Source organism: Serinus canaria, chromosome 4, assembly GCF_022539315.1.
Source record: "Serinus canaria isolate serCan28SL12 chromosome 4, serCan2020, whole genome shotgun sequence".
NCBI classification, from domain to species: Eukaryota; Metazoa; Chordata; class Aves; order Passeriformes; family Fringillidae; genus Serinus; species Serinus canaria.
Genome location: NC_066317.1, coordinates 58086635 through 58108495, shown reverse-complemented (window position 1 = coordinate 58108495; position 21861 = coordinate 58086635). Strand labels below are relative to the sequence as shown.

The 21861-nt window shown below is 39.0% G+C and overlaps 2 protein-coding genes across 3 annotated transcripts in view; one reads left to right on the top strand and one right to left on the bottom strand.

Annotated features, from left to right (window-relative positions):
• Positions 1–293: 293 nt before the first annotated feature.
• Positions 294–13844, top strand: ZNF518B (zinc finger protein 518B). Of its 2 annotated transcripts, none has more exons than XM_030238991.2 (2): positions 294–441; positions 7888–13844. In XM_030238991.2, the coding sequence occupies exon 2, from the start codon at positions 8094–8096 to the stop codon at positions 11313–11315; it is 3222 nt and encodes a 1073-aa protein (XP_030094851.2). In that variant the 5' UTR covers positions 294–441; positions 7888–8093; the 3' UTR covers positions 11316–13844. The 2 variants fall into 2 exon arrangements, with proteins under 2 accessions (XP_030094851.2, XP_009097732.3); XM_009099484.4 differs by lacking the exon at positions 294–441 and adding an exon at positions 519–836.
• The window catches only part of CLNK (cytokine dependent hematopoietic cell linker), a 28249-nt gene continuing 18863 nt past the window's right edge, over positions 12476–21861 (bottom strand). Inside the window, exons 12-15 of the mRNA XM_018924972.3 lie at positions 21158–21291; positions 20773–20850; positions 20486–20641; positions 12476–15466 (exon numbers count right to left, since the gene is read on the bottom strand). Coding sequence (XP_018780517.3) covers positions 15338–15466; positions 20486–20641; positions 20773–20850; positions 21158–21291 — 497 coding nt within the window. The 3' untranslated portion in view covers positions 12476–15337. The remainder of the gene's footprint in view (positions 15467–20485; positions 20642–20772; positions 20851–21157; positions 21292–21861) is intronic.

Below are 21861 nucleotides of genomic sequence, written 5' to 3'. Positions count from 1 at the left end.
TAGAGAGGTTATTGGGAACAACAGCGCATCCTCGGGCCTGTTGTGTCAGGGCGGCCAGCGGGCACCCACCCGACCGGGCAGCCCCTCCCAGGGCGCAGCGCGGGGCTCCCCTCGCTCCGCTCTCCGCGGTGCCGCAGGGCGCGGGCGGCGCGCAGGTGCCGGGCTCGGTAGAGCTCTACGCGCGGCGGGCGGGGCGCGCTGAGGTCAGTTCCGCCGCCGCGCGGGCGGGGGCCGGGCCGGGCCGGGCGGCGGGGGGCTCGCTCGCCCTCCCTGCCGGAATGAGCGCCGCAGGGCGGGGCGGCAGCGGCCGCGCAGGACGCGGGGCGGCGCTGCGCTCCTCCTGTGTCCGGAGACAACGGGAGCGGCGGCGGCGGCGGCTGGCGGGGTCAGCGCCCAGGGACGCTGCCCGTCCTTCATCCCCCTCGTCCCGCTCCGAGCCAGGTAAGGCCCCGGGCCCGCGGCTCCCGCCGCGCTCCCTGCGCGGGGCCGCGGGGCCGGAGCGGGCGCGGCGCGCAGTGCTGCCCCCTGCGGGCCGCCGGCGGCAGTGCGCTCGGTGGCGGCGGGCGGAGGTTGCGCGGCCCGCGCAGCGCCCGCCCCGCTCCGCATCCCCCGCGGCGCCGCGCTCGGGGCGCGCACGGACAGCCGGCGGCCGGGGGAGGCCGCCCTAACGCGGAGAGCCGCCAGCACTGGTGCGTGGGTGGGCTGGATGCCCAAGAAAAGGAGGGTTTTGGTGCTTGCTGTCTCGTGGACGCCATCAGGCCGCTTTGGACTCGTCTGGACTAAAGCTGTTGTCCAGGTTTGTCGTCTTGGTCATCCTGAAGAAAAGGAGCTCTCGGGTTAGTAAATGTATTCATGAACAAAATAGAACATCCTGTGTTTTGTGTGCGGATAAGGTTGTTTTGAGTGTTTGGGCATAAGATTGGCTTAATTGAATCCCATATTGAATTTTGGTGCAAGACAGTCTATCATTGAAAAGTGTAACATTGGACACTTAAAATAATTTAGATGTATAAACCGATTTTCTTCTGAATAAATAATCCAGTGTTATCGTAGATGTAGCCAAAATGTCCTGCAATGTACATTTAATTTAAAAAGTCTGCTTTATAGTTAAGAAGACTAGTGGTGCTTTGCAGGATTTTTCTAGCAGTCTGTTGTGCATTGTTACTGCAGTAGGTGGTTACAGTCAAGGCTCTTTTCTTGCACGTACAAACAGTATGTGGCTAATTTTATCAGGAATGAAATCTGTGGAAATCAATTTTAACATCCTACATGAGTGCTTTGAGATGAGGGTATGGAGGGATATGTGCTTTTAATGGGACTCTTTCCCCCTCTTCTCCCATTTTCTTCAATGCCATACTTCCTTGCTGTATTTCCTACAGGCCTTAGAGCTCAAGAGTAGGGTAATGCTTTATACTAGTCAGTATGCTCTGGATATGCAGAAATACTTTGAAAATAGTTGTAAATTGTGTGAAATGATGAAATGAACAGCACAGATCAATTACATGTATGATCAATTAAAAAAATTGTCTCTATACATGTCTCTGAGCACTCTAGAATACTGTTTTTGATACAGTAGGTATTTGGTAATGCCTTGTTTAGCTTTTTGCAGGAAGACCACCAAGCAGTTGAATGATATGACAGAATTGTGTCTCTTTCAGACACAAATAAAGCTAGGCCTTGTTCCTAGAGCCGCAGGAAGCAGACCTCCATTTCAGTAGAATGCTGCATGGTACATGCATGTGCCTGCATCCATGCAATGACAAAAAATGTTAGTAGATTGGACAGTTTTTCACTTATGCATTCAAAAAATAGTGATTTCCTTTCAATTGTGTTTTGCATGACTTTGTAAGTAATAAACATTTTAAGAGTAATTGGTTTTTTTCTGTAGAATGAAAGAACTGTATATTTTTAATAAAAACGAGCTCTTAAAACTTGGTGCATGGTCCTTGCTCTTCTTAATTGTTTGCATTGTCATTCTTCATTCATTTTGCTTTGAAAACCTCATGTGAATTTCAGCTGAAAACCAAGAACTGTTACGACTGTGTGATTAGCTGTTATTGTGAGACAAAATGGCTTTTTAAGAAGAAATGCTTGTAGACAAAATTTCTTTGGTGCATTTGAATTGTTTGTTTTTAATACAAAATTAATTATTTAAATTAATGCAATATGTAATACTTATGTGAAGCACTTTGGCTCTCTCCCAGTCATTAGGCCTAAAATTAGTGACTGGTAATTGGCAGCCGTGTAGTTGGGTCAGTAGAACAGTTAACTCTCCTGAACAGAGGTAGTTGATGTTAAACAGTCAGTGTGTATATATATATATATATATATATATGTGGGTGTGTGTATATATATATACACCAATATATATATATGTGTGTGTGTATATATATACACACACAAATATATATATATGTGTGTGTAATTGCAAAATACAGGCAAGGTAATTTTAAGCATCATAGAGATTGAAATTTTTCACAGTGGCACAAATTTTATGCACTGCATCCTCCTGATGCAGTGATGCTCAGTGCCCTCCAATTCTGTTTAAACTTCATTTTCTTAGGGATGACTTATATGGGCTTTTCAGTACCAAAGCACACCCTGATTATTGGCTGTGGTCTGTGATCTTTGTGCATGAGAGGTGTGTGCTTTGCTGAAAATAAGGGCTCATTTATTTGTTCACATAGGTTAAATGCATCCTGCTCATCACACCCTTTTCATTGATAGCAGCATATAGTTTGAACTAAAGGAACCTAAAGCCCTGGAATGTACATCTTCTTCTTTGAAATGAACAAATTTTTTGACGTATTTGAAGTAAATAGAAATTTCCAGTGTGACAGTGGCCACATCAGTGGTTGTAACCTACTGCAGTGCAAAAACCCTTGTACTGGTTGAATTTGGCATAGTCAGGCTGCAGAGGATGTTTTGTCCTATTTTCCTTTGTTTCAATGCATTTTTGTTTTTTAACCTTTATGTAGCTGGGATATCCAGAGTTTGGAATGCCTTTTAATTTCTGTGCATCTGTTACTCTCCTGTGTCTTGAGCAGCAAAGTTCAAGATATGATACTGTTGTGTGAAAGATGGAAATGTTTGTTTTGTTGAATGCCTGACCTTTTAATGTCACTGAATTTCAGGTGTTCAGTAGGAGTGAGTGGGAAAATTTGGTTTATCTTTCTTGTGATGTCTTTTTTCCATGTGCTTTTTTTTTTTTTTTCTCTCCAAACTAAGTTCTCTATTTTTTAATGTTTCCTAATTTGGGTACTTTGTTGTATTTCTTAATTTTTTTTTTTTTCAGAATTCATTCCTGTGAAGACAGTAACTGGAATTGACTTTGACACACTTAGTGTCTCTTATTTCATTTCTCAACCATGCCATTCCTCTCTTTGCCACTGAGACTCTTTGTAGACTTCAAGGTCTTCCTTTAATGATATTTTTGGGTTGGTCTGTGTGCACTGCATATGATTATAACTTGAAAATTGACTATCTATCTTTTAATTAAATCTTCTGAAGCATGTTTCTGCCAATCCTTCAAATACCAAAACAGATCTTTAGGGGAATTCCTCCCCCTCCCCACCTTCCCCAGTGGTATGGAGTGAATGTATGTAATGTTCACCTCCCTGTGTACATTGATGATCTTGGCTTTCTGAAATAAATAGGAAAAAAATTTAATACAGGCATAAAATTACAATATAATTTTGGCTTTTTAAAATCCAAAATAAGTATAAATTGGAGCTGTTTGTATCAAAACCTTTCTTATTAACTGGTCAGTGTTCAGGGTACATGGTGAAAAACTAGCAAGGGAGACAGCAGAGATGTTACTTTGACATCAACTGGTTATTGAGTTCTTTTTTTACCTTTTACTGGGTCTAGCTGAGATGGAGTTAAATTTCTTGAAAGCAGCCTGTACAGTACTGTGGCTAAACCAGTCTTGATAACACACTGGTGTTTTGGTTGTTGCTGAACAATGTTTGCGCAACGTCAAGGTTTTCTTCCCCCCCTCACTCTATTGAGTAGCCATGGGGTGGGCAAGACATTAGGAGGGCACAAAGCTGGGACAGCTGCCCAGAATAGGTCTGGGGATAGTCCACATCATACAATGTTGTGCTCAGCCATGAAAACTGGAAGCAGAGGGGGGTTGCCTTCCAGGGTGCCTGCTTCTTGGAGACTGGCTGGGCTTTGATATGCTGGTGGAAGGTGGTGAGTGATTTCCCTTATGTCACCTCCCCACTTCTTTCCTTCTGTTTAACTGCCTTTGTCCTGACCCATAAGCTTTCCTGTGCTTCTTCTCTCCTTTGCTCTCCTTGCTACTGAGAGAGGGAAGGGTGGGACAGCAGGAAGCAGCTCTGTGGCTGCTTGGCTGCTGCCTGGGACCAACCTGGGCACATATGGAATGCAGGCACACACCAATGCTTGAAACCTGCATTCTAGGTACATGGTATTTGTCACAGGTCTGCATGAAAACGTGGTTTTGGGCTTAAACCATGGCAGACTTTCCTACATATACCGGTTTGAATTAGAAAAATTTGGAAGGATTACTAGCCTGTTCTTTGAATTATCTCTGTTAAATTTTTCTGGCATAGTCTTGGATTGAGAAGTTCAGAACTGTTAAATTGAAGTCTTCTGAAAATGTTGGACTGTGTTTCTTGTACTTTCTTGCCCTTTAAAGGTTGTGGATTATTTTTCATGTTCTCCCATAAAGTGAAATCTACTGAGTTTAAAAATACAAGAAAATTCTCTGGGTTTACACTTATTTTTTTGTGGTTATGGATTTTGATGGCATTAATTCTCTATACTTAGATTTCAGTTAGTTCACATGGAGGGCAGTTTCAGTATTAATAGATAGATGTTAACAGCAGAAAAAGGCAAATGCCAATATAGCTTCCCCATTTCCTTTCAAATGCCATGTTACTTCTTTCTTAAAGCTGTCTAGAAATGCATAAAGCATCTTTGGTCTGGATCTTGAGCTTATGAAGATCTCTTATCATCTTTCTCCTGAAACAAAACAGTGGCTGTCCTGAACATAGGCCTACCACCACGTTTGTGTGTCAGCAGGTTAGTCTTAAGTCTAGAAAGTGGTAGTAGCCAGGGAAAGATGTTCCATCTGAACCACCACAAACGTTTTGCTTTTCAGTCTTCTTTAGAATCAGGGTAATAGAGCACATAATGTCATCCACATTAGAATTGCTTGAAGAAAATTCTCCAGATCACAATACAGCATTCAGGTATACTTCCTTCCTGCAAGGCTGCCATTGATTTGTTTTTCAAATTGTGTGTATTTTCACAGCTGTCTGCATTGCAATGAGATAAGATTACTACAGTTCTAGAACTACCCACTAAGGGGTTTTAGTGTACACCCATCCATCTGCTTAAGAGTGAAAAGCTTGTTATGTTGTCCCTAGCCAGTTTTCTAACTTACTTTTACTGATGTTTGTGGCTACATCAGAACACTTTGAAGAGCCCTGTATTTAGGGCAGCATTGATACAGCAGTTACTGATGGAGTACAAGGAAAGATCATGGAATCACTGAGTGGTTTGTTCTGGAAGAGACCTAGTTCAGCCTCCTGCCATGAGAAAGAATGCTTTCCACTAGACCAGCCTGGCCTTGAACACTGCCAGGGATAGGGCATCCACAGCTTCTCTGCACAGCCTGTTCCAGTGCCTCACCACCCTCACAGTAATGAATTTCTTCCTAAAATCTAATTTAAATCTACCTTTCTTCAGCTTGAAGCCATTCCCCCTTGTCCTATCACTGCATGCCCTTGTGAAAAGTCCTTCTCCACTTCTTGGAAGCCTCCTTTCAGTACTTAGAGGTGCTATAAGGTCTCTGTGAGGCCACCTCTTTAGGCTGAACAGCCCCAACTCTCTCAGCCTGTTCTCATGGGAGAAGTGATTCAGCCCTGTGAAAAGCTTTGAATGGGTCCAGAGGAGAGGCACTGAACCTTTTCCTTGTGTTGGGGGCCCCAAAGCTGGATGCAGCTGCACTGCAGGTGGGGTCTCATGAGAGCAGAGTGGGAGAATTGCTTCCCTCAATGTGCTGGCTATGCTGCTTTTGTGCAGTAGTATGGTTGCTTTCTGGGTTGTGAGCACATAAGATGCAGGAAAACCTTCTTGGATCAGATATTTAGTCCTGTCAAGCCACTGGGGAGATCACAGAATTATTTAGGCTGGAAAAGACCTACAAGATCATCCAGTCCAACCTGTAACCCAGCGCTGCCAAGCTAACCACTAATCCATATCCTTGAGTGCCCAGTTTACATGTTTTTAATATCCCCAGGAATGTTAACTCCATCCCCAGGAGGTAACTCTGCCACTTCCACAGGTAACCTGTTCCAATTATTGACAACCCTTTCATTGAAAAATTTTTCTTAATATTCAATCTCAGTGTGCTCTGCTGCAACTTGAGGCAGTTTCCTCTCTTCCTGTCACTTCTTACCTGGGAGAAGAGGCTGACATCCACCTGGCTACAGCCTCCTTTCAGGTAGTTACAGAGAATAATAAGGTCTCCCCTGAGCCCCCTTTTCAATGCTCCCAGCTCCATCAGCCGCCCCTTGTAAGATTTTCTCTCTAGACCTTTTACCAGCTCTGTTGCCCTTCCCTGGACTCGCTCAGGCACCTCAATGTCTTTCCAGTACCGTACTTTAATTTCTTGATTACCACATGATTATTGTGATGGGAAGCTGCTTAAGTGAACTCAGCACTGTGTTTTTGGAGTCCAAATCAGGCCCTGATCTCTGTAGGTACACTTGGTGAGGATCTGGATTTCAGAAGCAGAAGCCTTTTGTAGGGTGTATTGGAAAACAGAAGTAACCTCATGCAGTTGAGTCTGTTCGTGATTGCAAGTGTGTGCAACAGTATAACTAATGATGTTAGAATAAGAAAGGTGTTGACTGGACTTCATGTATGTCTCAAAAGCCTAATTTGATTGTTTATTTTCCAAATAATAGGGTTTCATAGTCTTGCCAAAAGCTTAAAGGCTGAGATCTTCCTGTTAAATATACTAGAGAGACAGAGTGCTGGAACCTGTGGGCCAAGGATATTGCATGTGTTAATTTGATGTTTTACAGTGATATTACTGCTCTCCCTCTGCCTTATGTTGCATTGTTTATTTTGCTTGATTGACGTTCTGTTTTATTAGGATGAAGTGAATTATTTATATGCTTGTCCACATATATAGAAGTGATTACACTGTAATATTAATAGAAGAAAAAGTAATTAATTTTGCAGCCACAGATTGTTTTGACTTCATTGCTTTGAGAACATGTGAAGCATAAATCGCATCTTGTTACGAATTAGTGTTCAAGACTGTTTGTATCTGAAACATTGGCACTGATTAGAAAAGAACTTCCTTCCTTATGTCAGGAATTTCCATGCTAGCTTGAAAATTATTTTATTTAAAAACAAACTAGTAGTTCTGTGTTTCTAGTAACCATCCTAGTCACATTCTGTTTCCCTGCTATTCACATATGAATGGAACTTGCATGTTTCATGATATCTTGTCCTGAGTTGAGGGCTATATATGAACTGAAATCATATTCTGCTGCTCAGTTCTGTTATCAAGTATCTTGTTTGGCTTATAAATATGTTTCTTAAGTATAAAATTTTTCATGACATGGGACAAATACCATGAACTCTTCAGGTTTTGATGCATAGCAGGTAATTACACGAATTTGGGAATGTTTTGAATGAGAGCAAATGTTAAAGGATTATTTGATTTGGTATGTTTTAGAGTTATTGGTTGTATATGCAGAATACAATCAGTGGTATATTGACAGCGGACTTGCACTCTGTAATGCAGCTGTAGTCCACTAATAGTTCAATTATTAGTTCATTGTATTTCAGTGATCATTGAATCTTAATTGACTTAATGTTCTGCTTTTTATTCTTTAGTGCTGCAAGTGGATCGACTAAGAAAATGGAATGTAATATGGATGCAGTTGCTTGAACATCATTTCTTCCAAAGCTTGTATTCTGCAGATTGGCGGCCTGAATGATTGATTGATTGATAGGAAATATACACAGGACTAATACCAAGAAAGCATTCTGTCTGTTGATGTTGTGTTTAATGAAAATGATGCAGAGTTGCTTCATCTGATATGCAGTTGAAAAAAATGAGGGAAATTTTACCAAGATTGTACTCTGGCCAAATTAATGATAAAAATAATTCTTTAACTACATCCCCAAAGCAATCTGATGATAAAACAAATCTGTCAAAAGGGGCAGATGACCAAAACTGCTGTTACCAAGGAACTGAGGCTGAGAACAATAAGTTGTCACTGATAAGCTGTATAAAGTGCAGAAATGTTCAGAAAATTTCAATGCAAGATATAGAGAAGCATAAGAAGCTTGAGTGGACTGAAGACAGAAATTTCATCTGCAAGAAGTGCAGTCATATTAAACCACCAGCTTTCGATTTTGTTCCTGAAGGTGCCAATGCTGCAGACTATGAAAAACGTGAAAGAAAAATCGCAAGTAAAACCCAGAAAACGTTTAAAGTAAAAAACTTTCTGCCAGGCAAATACTACTGTGATAAGTGCAGATTCTCAACAAAGGATCCTTTACAGTATAAAAAGCACGTAGGGCAACATGAAGAAATTAAGTTTCTTTGTTCCCACTGTAGTTATGTATCCTACACCAAAGGAGAATTCCAGAGACATTTGGTGAAGCACACTGGAACCTTTCCGTATCAGTGTGAGTACTGTGAATATGGTGCTGTTAGACATGACTATATAGTTAAACATACGAGAAGAGTACATGAAACACCCAGAAAACGCCTGTCAAATACTCTCATGAACCACAAGCAAAAGAAGCAGAGTCAAAGCACTTTATGTAAAAAGCAGAAATACAATAAAATTCCTTTCCAAAATGAACTTTCAAGTTTGCCTTCAAATATGGTTTGTGAGATTCCAAGTAAAACAACTAAAACAGTCTGCCCATCTCAAAATGTAGAATGTAGCATAAACACATCATCAGTCCAGGATAAGACACTATTGGAGCCATCTGAAATGAGTGTATGTGAGAATCAAAGTGTGGAGGTTGAGGTTTATTCTCCAAAAACAGAGCCTTTACAACCTGGGATGCCTTTAACAGTAATTGCACCATCTGAACTTGTAGTTCCTTCCAACTGTTTAGCTCAGATAGTAGAGCTAAAAATAGTGAATGGAGCACAACAGCTGGTTCTTAAACTAATTCCTATGAAAGAAGCAACTTACAAACCTGTGAACTGTGCAGAAGAGGAATTTGAGAATCAAGGTACAGAACAATCTGCAGAAGTAAAGAAAACATCTCTGTGTCAAAATGAGTTACTAACTATGGAAGTGAATGTAAACAAATTATCTAGTGTTAGTAACCAGCTTAATTTGGATAGTACATATGACAAGAATTCTGAATGTTTTTGTTCTTCAGATTCTCAGCTCTCAGGCTATAGCTCTGTACCTGTACAGAGGGAAGATACATCAAAATTATGCTTTCATTTGGTGAAAGGTATTGATGTCCATTCAGGTGTTATAGAACTTTGTTCTCAATCTCTGGTGAAGAACAGTGCTGAAAAAAAAAGTGATCTTAAATCCTCAAAGGGGAAAGTAGATGGAAAAAATAACTTGCATAGTGATCTGTATTGTTATGAAGAAGGTGAAGATACATACCGTCCAAAATACGCTTCTGTTTCCGAAGGTAAAAGTTCCAAGAATGTTTCAGTAGAAGCTGCTCAGGAGGGAAAGAATTTTTCTGCTGTCCATAAAGAAAAGGATACCTTGTCTATGAAGAGGGTTGGTAAAGAACATAGGAGTCTACCAGTCAATTCTGCTGAAGCACATTTAGCTGGAAAAGGTTTTGATAAAAAATTTATTACATCTTCTGAAGGAGGAAAAAACGTTTACATGACTAAAACTCCAGCTTTTGAGGATATAACATCTGGCTTGAGCAAAGTAAAGAGAACTGAAACCATAAGCCAAAAGAGTAATCATCTTCTGGAATCAGTTGAGCTACAAAAGATGCAAAATAAAGGCAGTCCTTTTGAAGGACCTGTTATTTCATCTGTATTTTCTCTTAGCTCTGGGACTGAAAATGTTCCAGAGGATGTCAGATGGGATGACACAACACGCAGGAAAAAATCAGCAACATTGCTGTGTAGAAAGATTGCTCAACTCATGTCTGCTGCTGAATCTAACACGAAATCCGTGCCCTTGAGATGTCAGGCTTCTAGTAAAAAGTTGCTTTTGCCTCAAGAAAGTTCAGCAAGCTGTGAGGGAGCTGTTTGTGCCACTGAAGTGGAACAACCCGCGACTTTGTCTGAAGCACATGGTGGAAGAAGTGTGATTAGTAATGAAGAACACAGTGAAGATCAGCTCTTTACATTTGCAAGAACTTCTAAAAACAGGGTAACTAAAAATTCCCATGTTGCTACCCCAGTCTTTATCCCCAAAGGGACAATGCTGAGAGTGCTGAATGCTACTAGCAGTCAAAGCTCATGTGGAATAGAAAACAGGGGTGAAACATCAGCTCCTGTGCATCGCAATGAAATGTTTCTGCCCCGCCCAGTCCCCGTCAGTGTTTCTGAGGCACTCAGCAGTAATTTCCCATGTTTGCCTAATCAGAGTGAACCAAGTGCTGAGTCCCAAACTGTATCACTCAGGCAAAGACCAAAGCGAGAGGCAAGTGCTAAAAATAGCAAGCAAACTGGTGTACTATTTCAGAAAAGCAGTGATGTGAGCAAGCAAAGCAAGCCCTATTCAAAAAGTCCCAAAAATAAGGCAAAACAAACAAGCCTCAGAGAACTTCCTAAGAGGAAAACAAGAGCTCAGTCAGAAACCACTTCAAGTTCTGATATGTCATACCTGTTGACAGCAAGACGTCTTCGACTTCTTCCTCTGAAAATGAATCAGTTGATAAAATGCCCTCGTCGTAATCAGCCAGTTGTAGTACTAAACCATCCTGATGTTGATTCACCAGAGATAATTAATGTCATGAAGACTATCAATAAGTATAAAGGTCAAGTTCTGAAAGTAGTTCTGTCAGAAAGGACAAGTAGTTGTCTTGGTGTCAAACGTTACCGAAAGCGTCTTACTCTTCAGAATGCTGAGACAGGAAACCAAGCAAAAAAGCGGAGTATGCTAAAAATGAAGCTAAAAAAGACCCACAAAAACAATTACCAAGTGGTGGAAACTTCATCAGCTGAAGCACTTCGGTGTCTCTTTAAGTGTTGGTTTTGTGGGAGAGTATATATGGACCAAGAAGAATGGATAAGTCATGGACAGAGACACTTAATTGAGGCAACCAAGGGCTGGGATGTTCTTTCTCTACAAGCAAAAAAACGTTAAATGAGAGCCTAGGGGAGGTTTCCCCTCTTGCTTTTAATGAGTGACACTAACTTGCTTGTAATGGAGGATGGAAATAACTGCTTTATTTTGCCAAAAGTCCTCTGCTGTTAGCAAAGTGAAGAAGAGAGTAGAGGTAGAGAGAGCTAGAGAAGCTGATAGTGAGGATTCAGCACCACTTTGCACTCTTGTGATTGAAATTTATATTGGAGGTCAGCTTCATCTGTTCCATAGGAGAAATTTGAAGAAGATTTGCTATGCAAACATCTTTCTAGTTACCTTAGGATACTGTGCTGTATGTGGTTTGTGCTAGGTCTGTATGGATTAAAATCTTTGATGATGAGACCTTTGTAAATTTAACAGGATTTAGTTTGCTTTATTACAGCATGGTGTTTCAGAGATCGAGCACATCTGTATGGAAATGCACTTTTGGTCCTCCATGGACAGCAAGTGTAAGTCATAGGTTTTAGTGGCAAATGAAGCACTACACATAAAAAGTAAAATTTAAATGCAAGTGCTCTGTTTCAGTGAAATAAAAACACTTCTGACTTCAGAGGCGGTACAAGGGTGTAAATGAAAAAAACTATGGAATCAGTTACTCCTGCTAGGTCTGATAGCACAAAGAAATTTAATTTTGTTTAGTACTGAGTCTTTACCTAGACTGTATTGTGTAGATGCAAGGGAGCAAAACACTGAGGATTCTGTGCCATCAAGCCAGAGATACCTTCAGGCTTGGGCTGATAGTGAAAAGTGCTTCTCTAAATGGCCTCAGGGCTGTTCAAAAATAGTATTAGCCAGACATAAACTCTGTACCACCTTGTGTGTGATAGAAGCATTTACAGTCTCGGTATTTGGTTAGCACTCTAGTTGGTGAGGTTATTTACTAGGGAACTTGTTGAAGACTTTTCAAACTGAAAAGGCACGTTGCACAGCTTTTACATGACAGTGTTGAACCAGATTTTCAGTGCAATCTTTCATCGTATTTAAGAATTTAGATGTTGTTACAATTTATTTTTTGTAGGCCTCAAATTCATACAAGCATGTGCCTAGTTACGGATTATGTCTGATGCGTACTGACTTCAGTGCAGTGTAAACATTGCTCAGTTGCTTAAACACTTCTCTAAATCAGGGCCAAATGACAGCTTTTTAGTAAAAAAGAGGGATGGATGACACTGAAGTTACTGTTTTTGTATGTGAGCTGTGGATGTTTCTCTTCATCTTGTCAATTTTAAATCATTTTAGAATGAAGTATATCGAAGCACATACTTACAATTAAAATAATGTGTTACAGTTTTAAAAATATGAAAATCAATACTGACTCTAATGCTGGATGTGTGTTCTATGTTTGAACTGGGGCTTCTCTGGTAAACTGGTAGTCCCTAACTCTTTTCACTGATGGTGCATTTTTGTAAACAGTTTAGCTGGGAATATTTTTTTATATACTCCAGCAGATTATACATTGTTTTGATAAAATATTTATCATATCTACATTAGAATGTAAATATTTTAAAACTACATCTGACTGAGGTTTACTTTCAAAGCCACTTACTGCTTTCCCATAATTCTGCAATACAGTGTTGAAATCCTTCCGATAGCTGGTGCTTTAAGTCAGATCTTTTCATCCTGTACACATGGAAAATTTTTGTATCATTTGTATCAGACTAAACTATTCCACAGAACAAACTTTGTTTTTCCTGTTTTGTCAATAATAAGGAAATGACAGTTCTCATTTTGTATTCAAATGGAATTATATTTTTTTAGATGGGTACACTAGAGGGTTTTTTTCCCCCACTTCATACGCTTTGATGCCAAACCTAACAGTGCTATTTGCATTTTCAATGGTGAAAATAGTTTCCATTTTAAAATTATAGCATAACATATAAAATGAATACTGAAATGGTTAACATGAAAAACCCCATGGTTAGCATTCCTTTGTTTTAATTCCTTCAATACAGGTTACTGGTTGAATTAATTTTGTTTCTGTAGAAGCTACCAAATAAATAGTTTTGAATTTGCTTTGTAAGAGTTGTCACTGGCAAAATCAGAACATTGCTCATGAAAGCTGTACTGGGGGAAATGGAGAAGGTGTTGCTGCTCAGCTTTGTGGATTCTGGGTGGTTTAAGTACACTAGTAATGCTTGTCTTCTGTAAGCAAGTTTACTGTTTACTTTAGTAAACATCTGCGAAGCTCTGTACGTCACTGCCATAATCTGTTATCTAAATTGTTAAACCTTGGGGTTTTTATGTTTTTAATTTAGATTTTTTTTTTTGTTTCAACATGAAAACTTTTTGTAAGTTAAATTGTATTGTGGTTTAAAATTCTTAAAGCAGATTATGTCATGCTTTTTGTTATGAACTCTGCTGAACTCTATTTTAGCAGCTTCTGTTTTGTTACTTTTATTAGATAAAATTATGTCAGAATAATTTCCTTCAAGTTTAACAGTGTCATCAGTTTGAGAGAAATAATTTACAGTGGATGTTTTCTTCCCTTTTGACTCAGCATTGAGAAATAAAAAGGTTGAAAGAAAATAACAGTCAACTGCTGAATTTTTTTATAGGTAGTTTGTACCACTACATAGTACGTCATAAATTGGGTTGGAATGTTGTAGTTTTGGGCTTGAGTGGTTTTGTTCTTCTTGTTCCTGTTCTATAAGGATAAAGTAACTGAGGTTCTAAAGTAACTAGGTTATTGTAATATACCTTTTTTGGTATATTATAATAACCTAGTCAGACTGCTAGTGTGGTTAGGAAGGTTATCAGTGCTGTGCAGAAATATCCCTTCATGTACATATGGAATTGTAGTTTGCCTTCATATACATATAGAATTTAGTTAGGCTTCCAAAACTCAAATTGTATGAATAAATATTTCTGTGGTTTTTTTCTGGAAGAATAATCACATTCTCAGGTTCTCTGCTCATACACAGTAGAGCACGTTTTCTTGCTGATTTTGACGTGCATCTACTTTTTCTACTTAAGATTTTTATCTCTACATTTGCATATGGTATGAATTCAGTGACTTTGCATAATGGTCCTGCCATGGAAGCATTTGAAGGCTCAGGTATGGCATACAAGTATCTGCTACTTAAGCTAAAGAGTAAGTGCTCACTGAATAGTAGAATTTACACAATTACAGCTAGCTTTAAAATCTCCAGTACCTATAAGCATCAACTGACACTAACTTCAGTGGCAGCTGAGCACAGCTTGTTGTTGAGCAAACATATGCACACCACATGAAATTGTTAGACAGTGAGAACTGTCTTAACTGTTAGACTGTGACATGCAGTGTTTCATGTGTATTTTTAAAAGCAAGAATATTATTTAATGACGGTATACTTTTAGTAAGTTTTGCTACTTGGCAGAGTTTAAGTGACATTTAGGTAAGCAAGGGCAAATTTCATTTTCATTTGAAGTTAGAAGATAGAGTGCAAGATAAGCAAATTGGTCAGTCATTGTCAAGATATCAGGAGTCGGTCTCAACGCCTTCCTATGAATTAATATGTTAACATATTCTTTATTTGTATCCTCAGAGTGAAAATGCAACAATCAAAAAATGGAGTAGATGTGTAGAATGCTTCATTATATTATTGGGAGCTCCTTGCTCAAGAGGCCAATCTGATTTTTGAGACGTTTCAAGAAGTGTTCTATTTATATCTGTACAGATGAATCAGCGACAGTGAGGCAGCACAGGTCAGCAGGCCTTGACTGGATGTGTGAGGCAGCACTGTCCATATCAGCAGGCCTTGACTGGATGTGTGAGGCAGCACTGTCCATATCAGCAGGCCTTGACTGGATGTGTGAGGCAGCACTGTCCATATCAGCCAGCCTTGACTGGATGTGTGAGGACAGCACTGTCCATATCAGCAGGCCTTGACTGGATGTGTGAGGCAGCACTGTCCATATCAGCCAGCCTTGACTGGATGTGTGAGGCAGCACTGTCCATATCAGCAGGCCTTGACTGGATGTGTGAGGCAGCACTGTCCATATCAGCAGGCCTTGAATGGATGTGTGAGGCAGCACTGTCCATATCAACAGGCCTTGAATGGATGTTTGAGGTAGCATTGTTCTCTGTGGTTTCCTGACTGATCCTTTCCGTCAATGAGCGTTATGGGAACGGATCTGTAGAAGTCAATGATCTCTTCCACAGAATTAAATTTCTGTGGGGGGAAAGACAGTAATCAGTGACTGAAAGTGAAATTGCTGGATGGTTTAATCTATGACAGTAAAAGACTTGCAAATAACAGTATTAAAAATAGAGAACATTTTGCATGGAGCTATGATTAGATGAAAGCAATTCTAAAAGGAAAAGCACCATGTTTTGATCCTTATATTTCTTTTTTGTGTCTCTGTCATGTGCAGGACAAAGCAACTAGCTCCTTAGGGAAAGGGAGCATGTCTAAGCCCTGATAATGCAGTATCACATAGAAAACAGTGTGATGCCAGATATGATAGATATTGAAATGATGAAGCAGCTATGAATTGTTACTATTTTTTTTCCTGCCACCAGTCATACTTAATTAGCAGTACACGGTATTTTACACTACAAGTTTTAGTGTACCTTATTAAATGTACACTTTGTTTTCCCATTCAGTTTATTGAGACAGTTGCTATAGAATCCCTTTGAAGTATGGAACAAGAAGCATCTTGTTCTCTCACGCCCAGAAAAATGACATTCTCCAGGCAACTCCTCAAGTGATAAAGGACTGGTTCAAGGTTGCTGACCTGATCAAAGAGCAAGAGAAAGCTACACAGATGTTTATTCTCATCTGCCCTAGTGGAAGAATCCCATTCCAATGATTAGCAGTCCTTCAGTTCAAGCAGTTCTCTTCCTTGTGTGTACCTTCTAAGCACTCATCACACCATGAAGCTCTCATCATATCAGTGCTTTCCTCTTGAGCTAGTCTTTGTACTTATTGGTATTAAACCACCAGAAATGCACACAGTAATGAAAGCTTACTTTGACATTAATACTTATCACCTATTTATATAACATTTGCTGTAAGCATGGCTCTTCATTGTACACTTGGTGGTGTCTCATGGTAGTGTCTTTCACCCCCACCTGATTCACCCCTAGTTTATAACAACTGAATCTGATTAAGGATTTGATTTGGGCAAGCTGTTCCTGCATTAAGATGAAAATTGTTTGATCTCAAAGCTAGTGTGCTAATTTTTTCAAGCTTTGTTTTGATAATTTTTACTCATTTGCCTTTGTTTTACTTTGCTGTTTTGTCTTTGCTTATGTTCAAAGTCACCGTTGCTACTGAAAACTGAGGCAGAACTGTGGTCTGAATTTCATGCCTTATGAAAGTAATCCTTATTTTATTCTAAATTAACTCTTCCAGCACCAGTTCTTTTCCTGTTTTTGAATGTTTTCTGCTGGTTGGAAAGTCAAAAAGTCTACAATGATTGTTCATCTGCTTTGGAAATTTAATTAGGCTTCACTAGGTTAATGCTACATTGCTCATTTTTCTAGCTCTTTGCTAATGGGTAAAAAATGTCTCAGAATGTTATGTCCTCAGCTCTTTTAATGGAACTCCACATTTGCTTCAAGATGCTTATCTTGTAAACCTCTCTGAGTTGAAGGTACTGGCTGTTTGTTGTGCCACTTTTCCTGGCAGGAACTGTTGACAGATCACTGTCACTGGGAGCGAGGCATTGTGGAAGTGCTCCCTAATCTGCTGCGATGGGCCAGGCCAGTTTGGTGGCTGCTGAAGGTGGGTGCAGCTAATCATTTCAGCTCACATGGAAAGGAATTGAGTGAAATGGTGTGACTGCTATGACTTACAGTTTGAAGATGAAAGGTTATCTGCAAATATGAGGATGGAGAGAGTATCTGTGGCTGGAACAGGGAGATCCAGAGATACACATCAGGCTCTGCTCTAAACTTCTGTGTAAAGCAGGCACCAAGCTGAAGAGAAGCTTACTTCTGTCTTTCATTTTTACACATTTTTCACTGCAGTGGAAGTTGAGACTGATGCTACAGACATGCTAAAACTATGTGTTTTGCATGTGGCAGATCTAGTTTTGAAAAGGAGATAAGAAAAATATGTAAACTCCGTGTTGTGATCCGCTTTAAATACGAGCAAGGTTTGCATTTCATCTTTTTCTAAAGAACTATGCAGATGAAAAAAGCCAGTGTTACAGGGACCTCTGGATCTTTAATAGTGAAATTGTCTGGAGTAGAAGAAGGCAACAGCCAAGTAAAGGGAGCTCAGTTTTGAATGTAAATTCCTAAATTCCATGTATGATCATTTGGGATCTGATCTTTATAGCTTTATGTAATTTGGCCTTTAGAAAGCTCAATATAGTACTTTAAGTATGTATGTAGGTGTGAACATCTGTGGCTAAATAGCTAGCAAAAATGTAGCTCTACTAAGAGAGTAAGGGATTTTCTTTTTTTTTTTCCTTCTGTTTATATTAGAGTTTCATGCTAATTTAGCTGCATGGAACTTGAGTTTTACCCTAAAAATCTGATAATCAACCCCTTTTTTCCCTCCTTATGACCTTACAGGGCTACATGGGAACTAATGATAAAAGCACTCATGAAAGTTAAATGAAATACATTTTAAAAAATAACTGTTAATTTAAAATCTTATTTGGTGATCCAATATGTTGACAACTTGTAGGCTATATAGTAAAATTGGAAGTTGCAATAAGATATGGAAAACTTTGAATAATTATATTTATGTGTGAGGAAAATGTGTTTTTAATGGATGAAAATAGACTAATTCAAAAGGAAAACACACTGCAGAAGATCTGTTAAGACCAAACATCTGAATAAAATCACCAACTGTGGAAAAATGTAATAGTTCTGCACATGTTTGTTGGTGTTTAGTTTTCTTTCTCCTTGGCTGGTGAAGAGGGAATATCCAGCTAATCTAGGTAGAGCAGCTAGGTCTGGCTGCACTGCAAGATGTGTAACAAAGGGTATCCCTGCAGAGGACCAAAGCAGAATGCTCTGGAAAACTTTTTAATGAGTACTAAAAAATTACAGGCAGCAATTTTCCGTAATTCACAGCCTTCAAAGTGTTGTCACTTTCTTTGGGGAAAAAAAACCTTAGATGAGCTGCAAAAATTGGGGTGAGAGTTTTCTACAAAGTGCCCTTTTGGGGAACCCTATGAGATGGAAGAAGATCTTCTGAGCAGTGTTGGTGCCACTGATTGCTCATTACTGCATATGTGCTTTGTGCCCTGTTCTATTTTCATGTCTACTGCTGAGAATAATACATAGGAGTGGAAGATTGCCATGTTTGTGATTCCCTGGCACAACACTTAGTTGACCAGCAAAGCAATTCTGATTTCTTCTGGTGTGCTTGATTCAGGGGAATATTGGATTTGAAAAGAAAGAATCCTCATAGAAAAGGGCATAAGGTAGGCAGTCATGATTACAGATTTGGCCTGGTGGAGCCAAGTCTTGGATGCACTGTGTGTTGTTAACTGGATGCTTGGAATCCTTATTTTGGAGCTGTACTTTGCAATTTGACTAGTCAGTCCAGACCCACTGTTTAAGATATGAACTGTCTGCGCAGGAGTTGGAACAAACAACAAAGTCAAATATTTTGGTATTTCCTGAGATGGGAGGGATTGTGTTCTCCTTCCTTTTAGTTCAGTAAAAACTGTTCATGTACTGTTCAAGTAATTTTCCAGTTACCTTAATTGTTAAAGCTGTTAACCTAATGAAAATTTAGTTCTGTGCCTTTATTCTCTAGTCAGAACACACATAAACTACATTATGCTGTAGTGTACCTTATTTCTGTCATTGTTTCTGTTCTGAGCCTGTTTGTGTTAGAGCCATTACAGGAAGACTAAACAATGTCAGAACCACGGAAAACTAAACTTGCTTTCTCCTAAGTCATACTAAAATTCCAGGAAATCATCTGGGAGTTTCAGTTCAGAAATGCAGCCAGTGCTTTACAGAATACTGATGGTCACTACAGCAGCACCAGGATGATGCACTACAGTTTTTGATTTGTGCAACCATTGAGCTTCCAAACTGTTTCACTGTGCTTCCATAATGAAGGATTTTTTCCCCCTTTTATCATTAAACAAATGTTCCTGAAGAACAACTTGCCAGTGAACATTGTTCCTCTAGTGAAAGCTTATGAATCCTATCCCATGTTTTCTAATAAAAATTCTAATATAAATTTTGAACCCATCAAATGCCTTAAATCAGCTTGGGTCATTTGTGATTTCAGGCTTTTTAAAGTCTAACTATACAAAAGGTAAGTTCTGAAAAGTGTTGACATGCATGAAAAGAATATAATTAAAGATTCAGCTGCAGAGTTTTTGCTGGTTCACCTGAGTTGGATTTCTGTCAGTGATTTGCATAGCTAATGACCCATAGGAGTTTGTTGCTTTGCTTTTTTGTTCTGCAGCTGAGCATTCTTTAAGTTTTATGCTGTGTTTCTCTTTTTTTAAATCTTTTTTTTTTGGTTGGTTGGTTCTTTTGTTTTGTTTTGTAGTTTTTTGTTTATTTTGTTTTGCAAGTATCACATTTTTATAGAGTTGACTTTCAGTTTTAATTATTTTTTCTTTTGTGAAACATTTGCAGATACAGTGTTTATTATCTAACCATATATGTAGAATAAGAATTAGACTTTTGTCATGACTATAATTGAATTTAATTATGTAAAGAAGCATTGCTCGTCTAAAGGGATTTTCTAATTGAAATTTACCATATCTGAAAGACTGATTGTTAGGGACCCACATGATTTAATTGCTTCTGAATATCCATAACAACTGTTATCCTATTGCTTCATAGCACCAGGTCCTGCTGTCAGATTATGTGGAGCTGTATACATTTGAAAATGCCTGCTTAAATTATCACAAGTTTAAAAATATGCTAAAACAACATGTATACCAGAAAAGGTAGAACTTCTCTTTCCTTTTTACTTTGCAGGTGTTACTTACAGTAGACAGAAGTATTGTAAGTACTTAGGAGATTTTAAAATTTATTAAAATCTGAATTTGAGCATGGTATGCAAAATTTGGTATTAAATTATGTTGAAGCTGCTTGAAATTTGAGACATACTTAAAATGAGGGTATTGTAAAAGAAACTTCAATGAAACAGCAAGTTTGTTATGTGGGAGAGTTTGTAACTAATATTTAGTATTAAGAACTCGTGAAGTCTAACATAAAAGCCATGGGCTGAAACGGCAGATGGGATTTTACTTACACACTCTCCTCGGAGCCCTGTTCCCAAGGCATATTGTTGGCTTTCTTCCAGAAATCGGACTTTAATGTTGTACACTCTTCTTCCATAATAAACCACCAAAACGTATGGTTCAGCCTTTGATTTCTTTGAACAATCTCTAACCAAGAATGTCTCATCCTGAATGATACAGATTTAAATTATGGATTGTATGGTTAGTTCACAACAAAACTTGCAGGCCATTGTGGACAGCTTACAGAAATTTCCCCCCAGGAGTTCACATCCCATGTTTTGAGAGAAATGGTACTTACAGTGTTTTTCTGTAACAGGACTTTCTCTGCTTTGTGGCGATCATATTCTCCAACATACCACTCACATTTGTGTAAATCCTTAATTTTAAGATAGTATAATCAGTGTATAGAAAGTAACAACAAGCAGAAGAAAAACCAGATTGTATCTAATCTGCATTTAAAGCACAGTATGTAATGGTAATGCATCTATATTGAGAAGTCCTGTTAGGAAATGTTAATCAAATTAGACATTTAAATTCTTATCCATGGTTTCAAGAGCTCATATTGGACTTTCTCAATGGTGCTGAACACCCACAGCTTTCAGAGGGGATCAGGGGTGGTGCCATATAGTGTTAATCCTGTTTCCTAAAAACTTGTATTTTTATGTAGCAAAGCTGGTTTTTACCTTTTCAGTGGGTTTGGTAAGAGATTGCATTTCCTGTTCAACAAGCAAATGTTTTGATTTATTTTTGCATGCTGTGTATGACGTAGGAGGTGGTGGCTTCTTCACTGTCAAATTATCTACACTTAATGTGGAACCTGTAAAAGTAAATTCAGAAGGAAAAAGGTTGTATTCTTAAAAGCTATAATTTATTTTTACACTTTGTTTTACTTAATAATTTTGAGAATAGTACTTTTAATTTACAGTATTGTGATATTAACCTTTAAAATTTAGAGCTATCTGTTAAGAGTGGTCTTATGCTAATGCAGCATCAGTGATTTCAGATTAATGCACCCAGAGATTTAACACATAAGATTCCTGATGGTTTTTCATTGACTTCAATCTGTCCAGGCTTTGTGGACATAGCAAAATAATAAACTGTAAATAAAGCAGCAAATGCTAAATAAAATACTAAATATGGGACAAGGATAATGATTCATTCTGTTCTTCTTTCACCTTTGAATCCCTTTTATTTGTGTTGGATCCCAGTTACTGTTACGTTGGATCATATTAAAGCCTCTCGTTATTCCATTGCCAACTAGCATTGTTTCTACCAAGCTGTTGAAACCTCAGATGTTTCAGAAGTTCTGCCACGCTGCTGAATTCCAGTTTTCTCTGCGACTTGTTTGAGTTAACAAATTCAGGACCCAGGGGTGAGGTTGCTCTCG

What these genes read in the sequence shown, in the direction of transcription:
- ZNF518B (XM_030238991.2), top strand. Translation starts at nt 8,094, where the DNA reads ATGCAGTTGAAAAAAATGAGGGAAATTTTACCAAGATTGTACTCTGGC.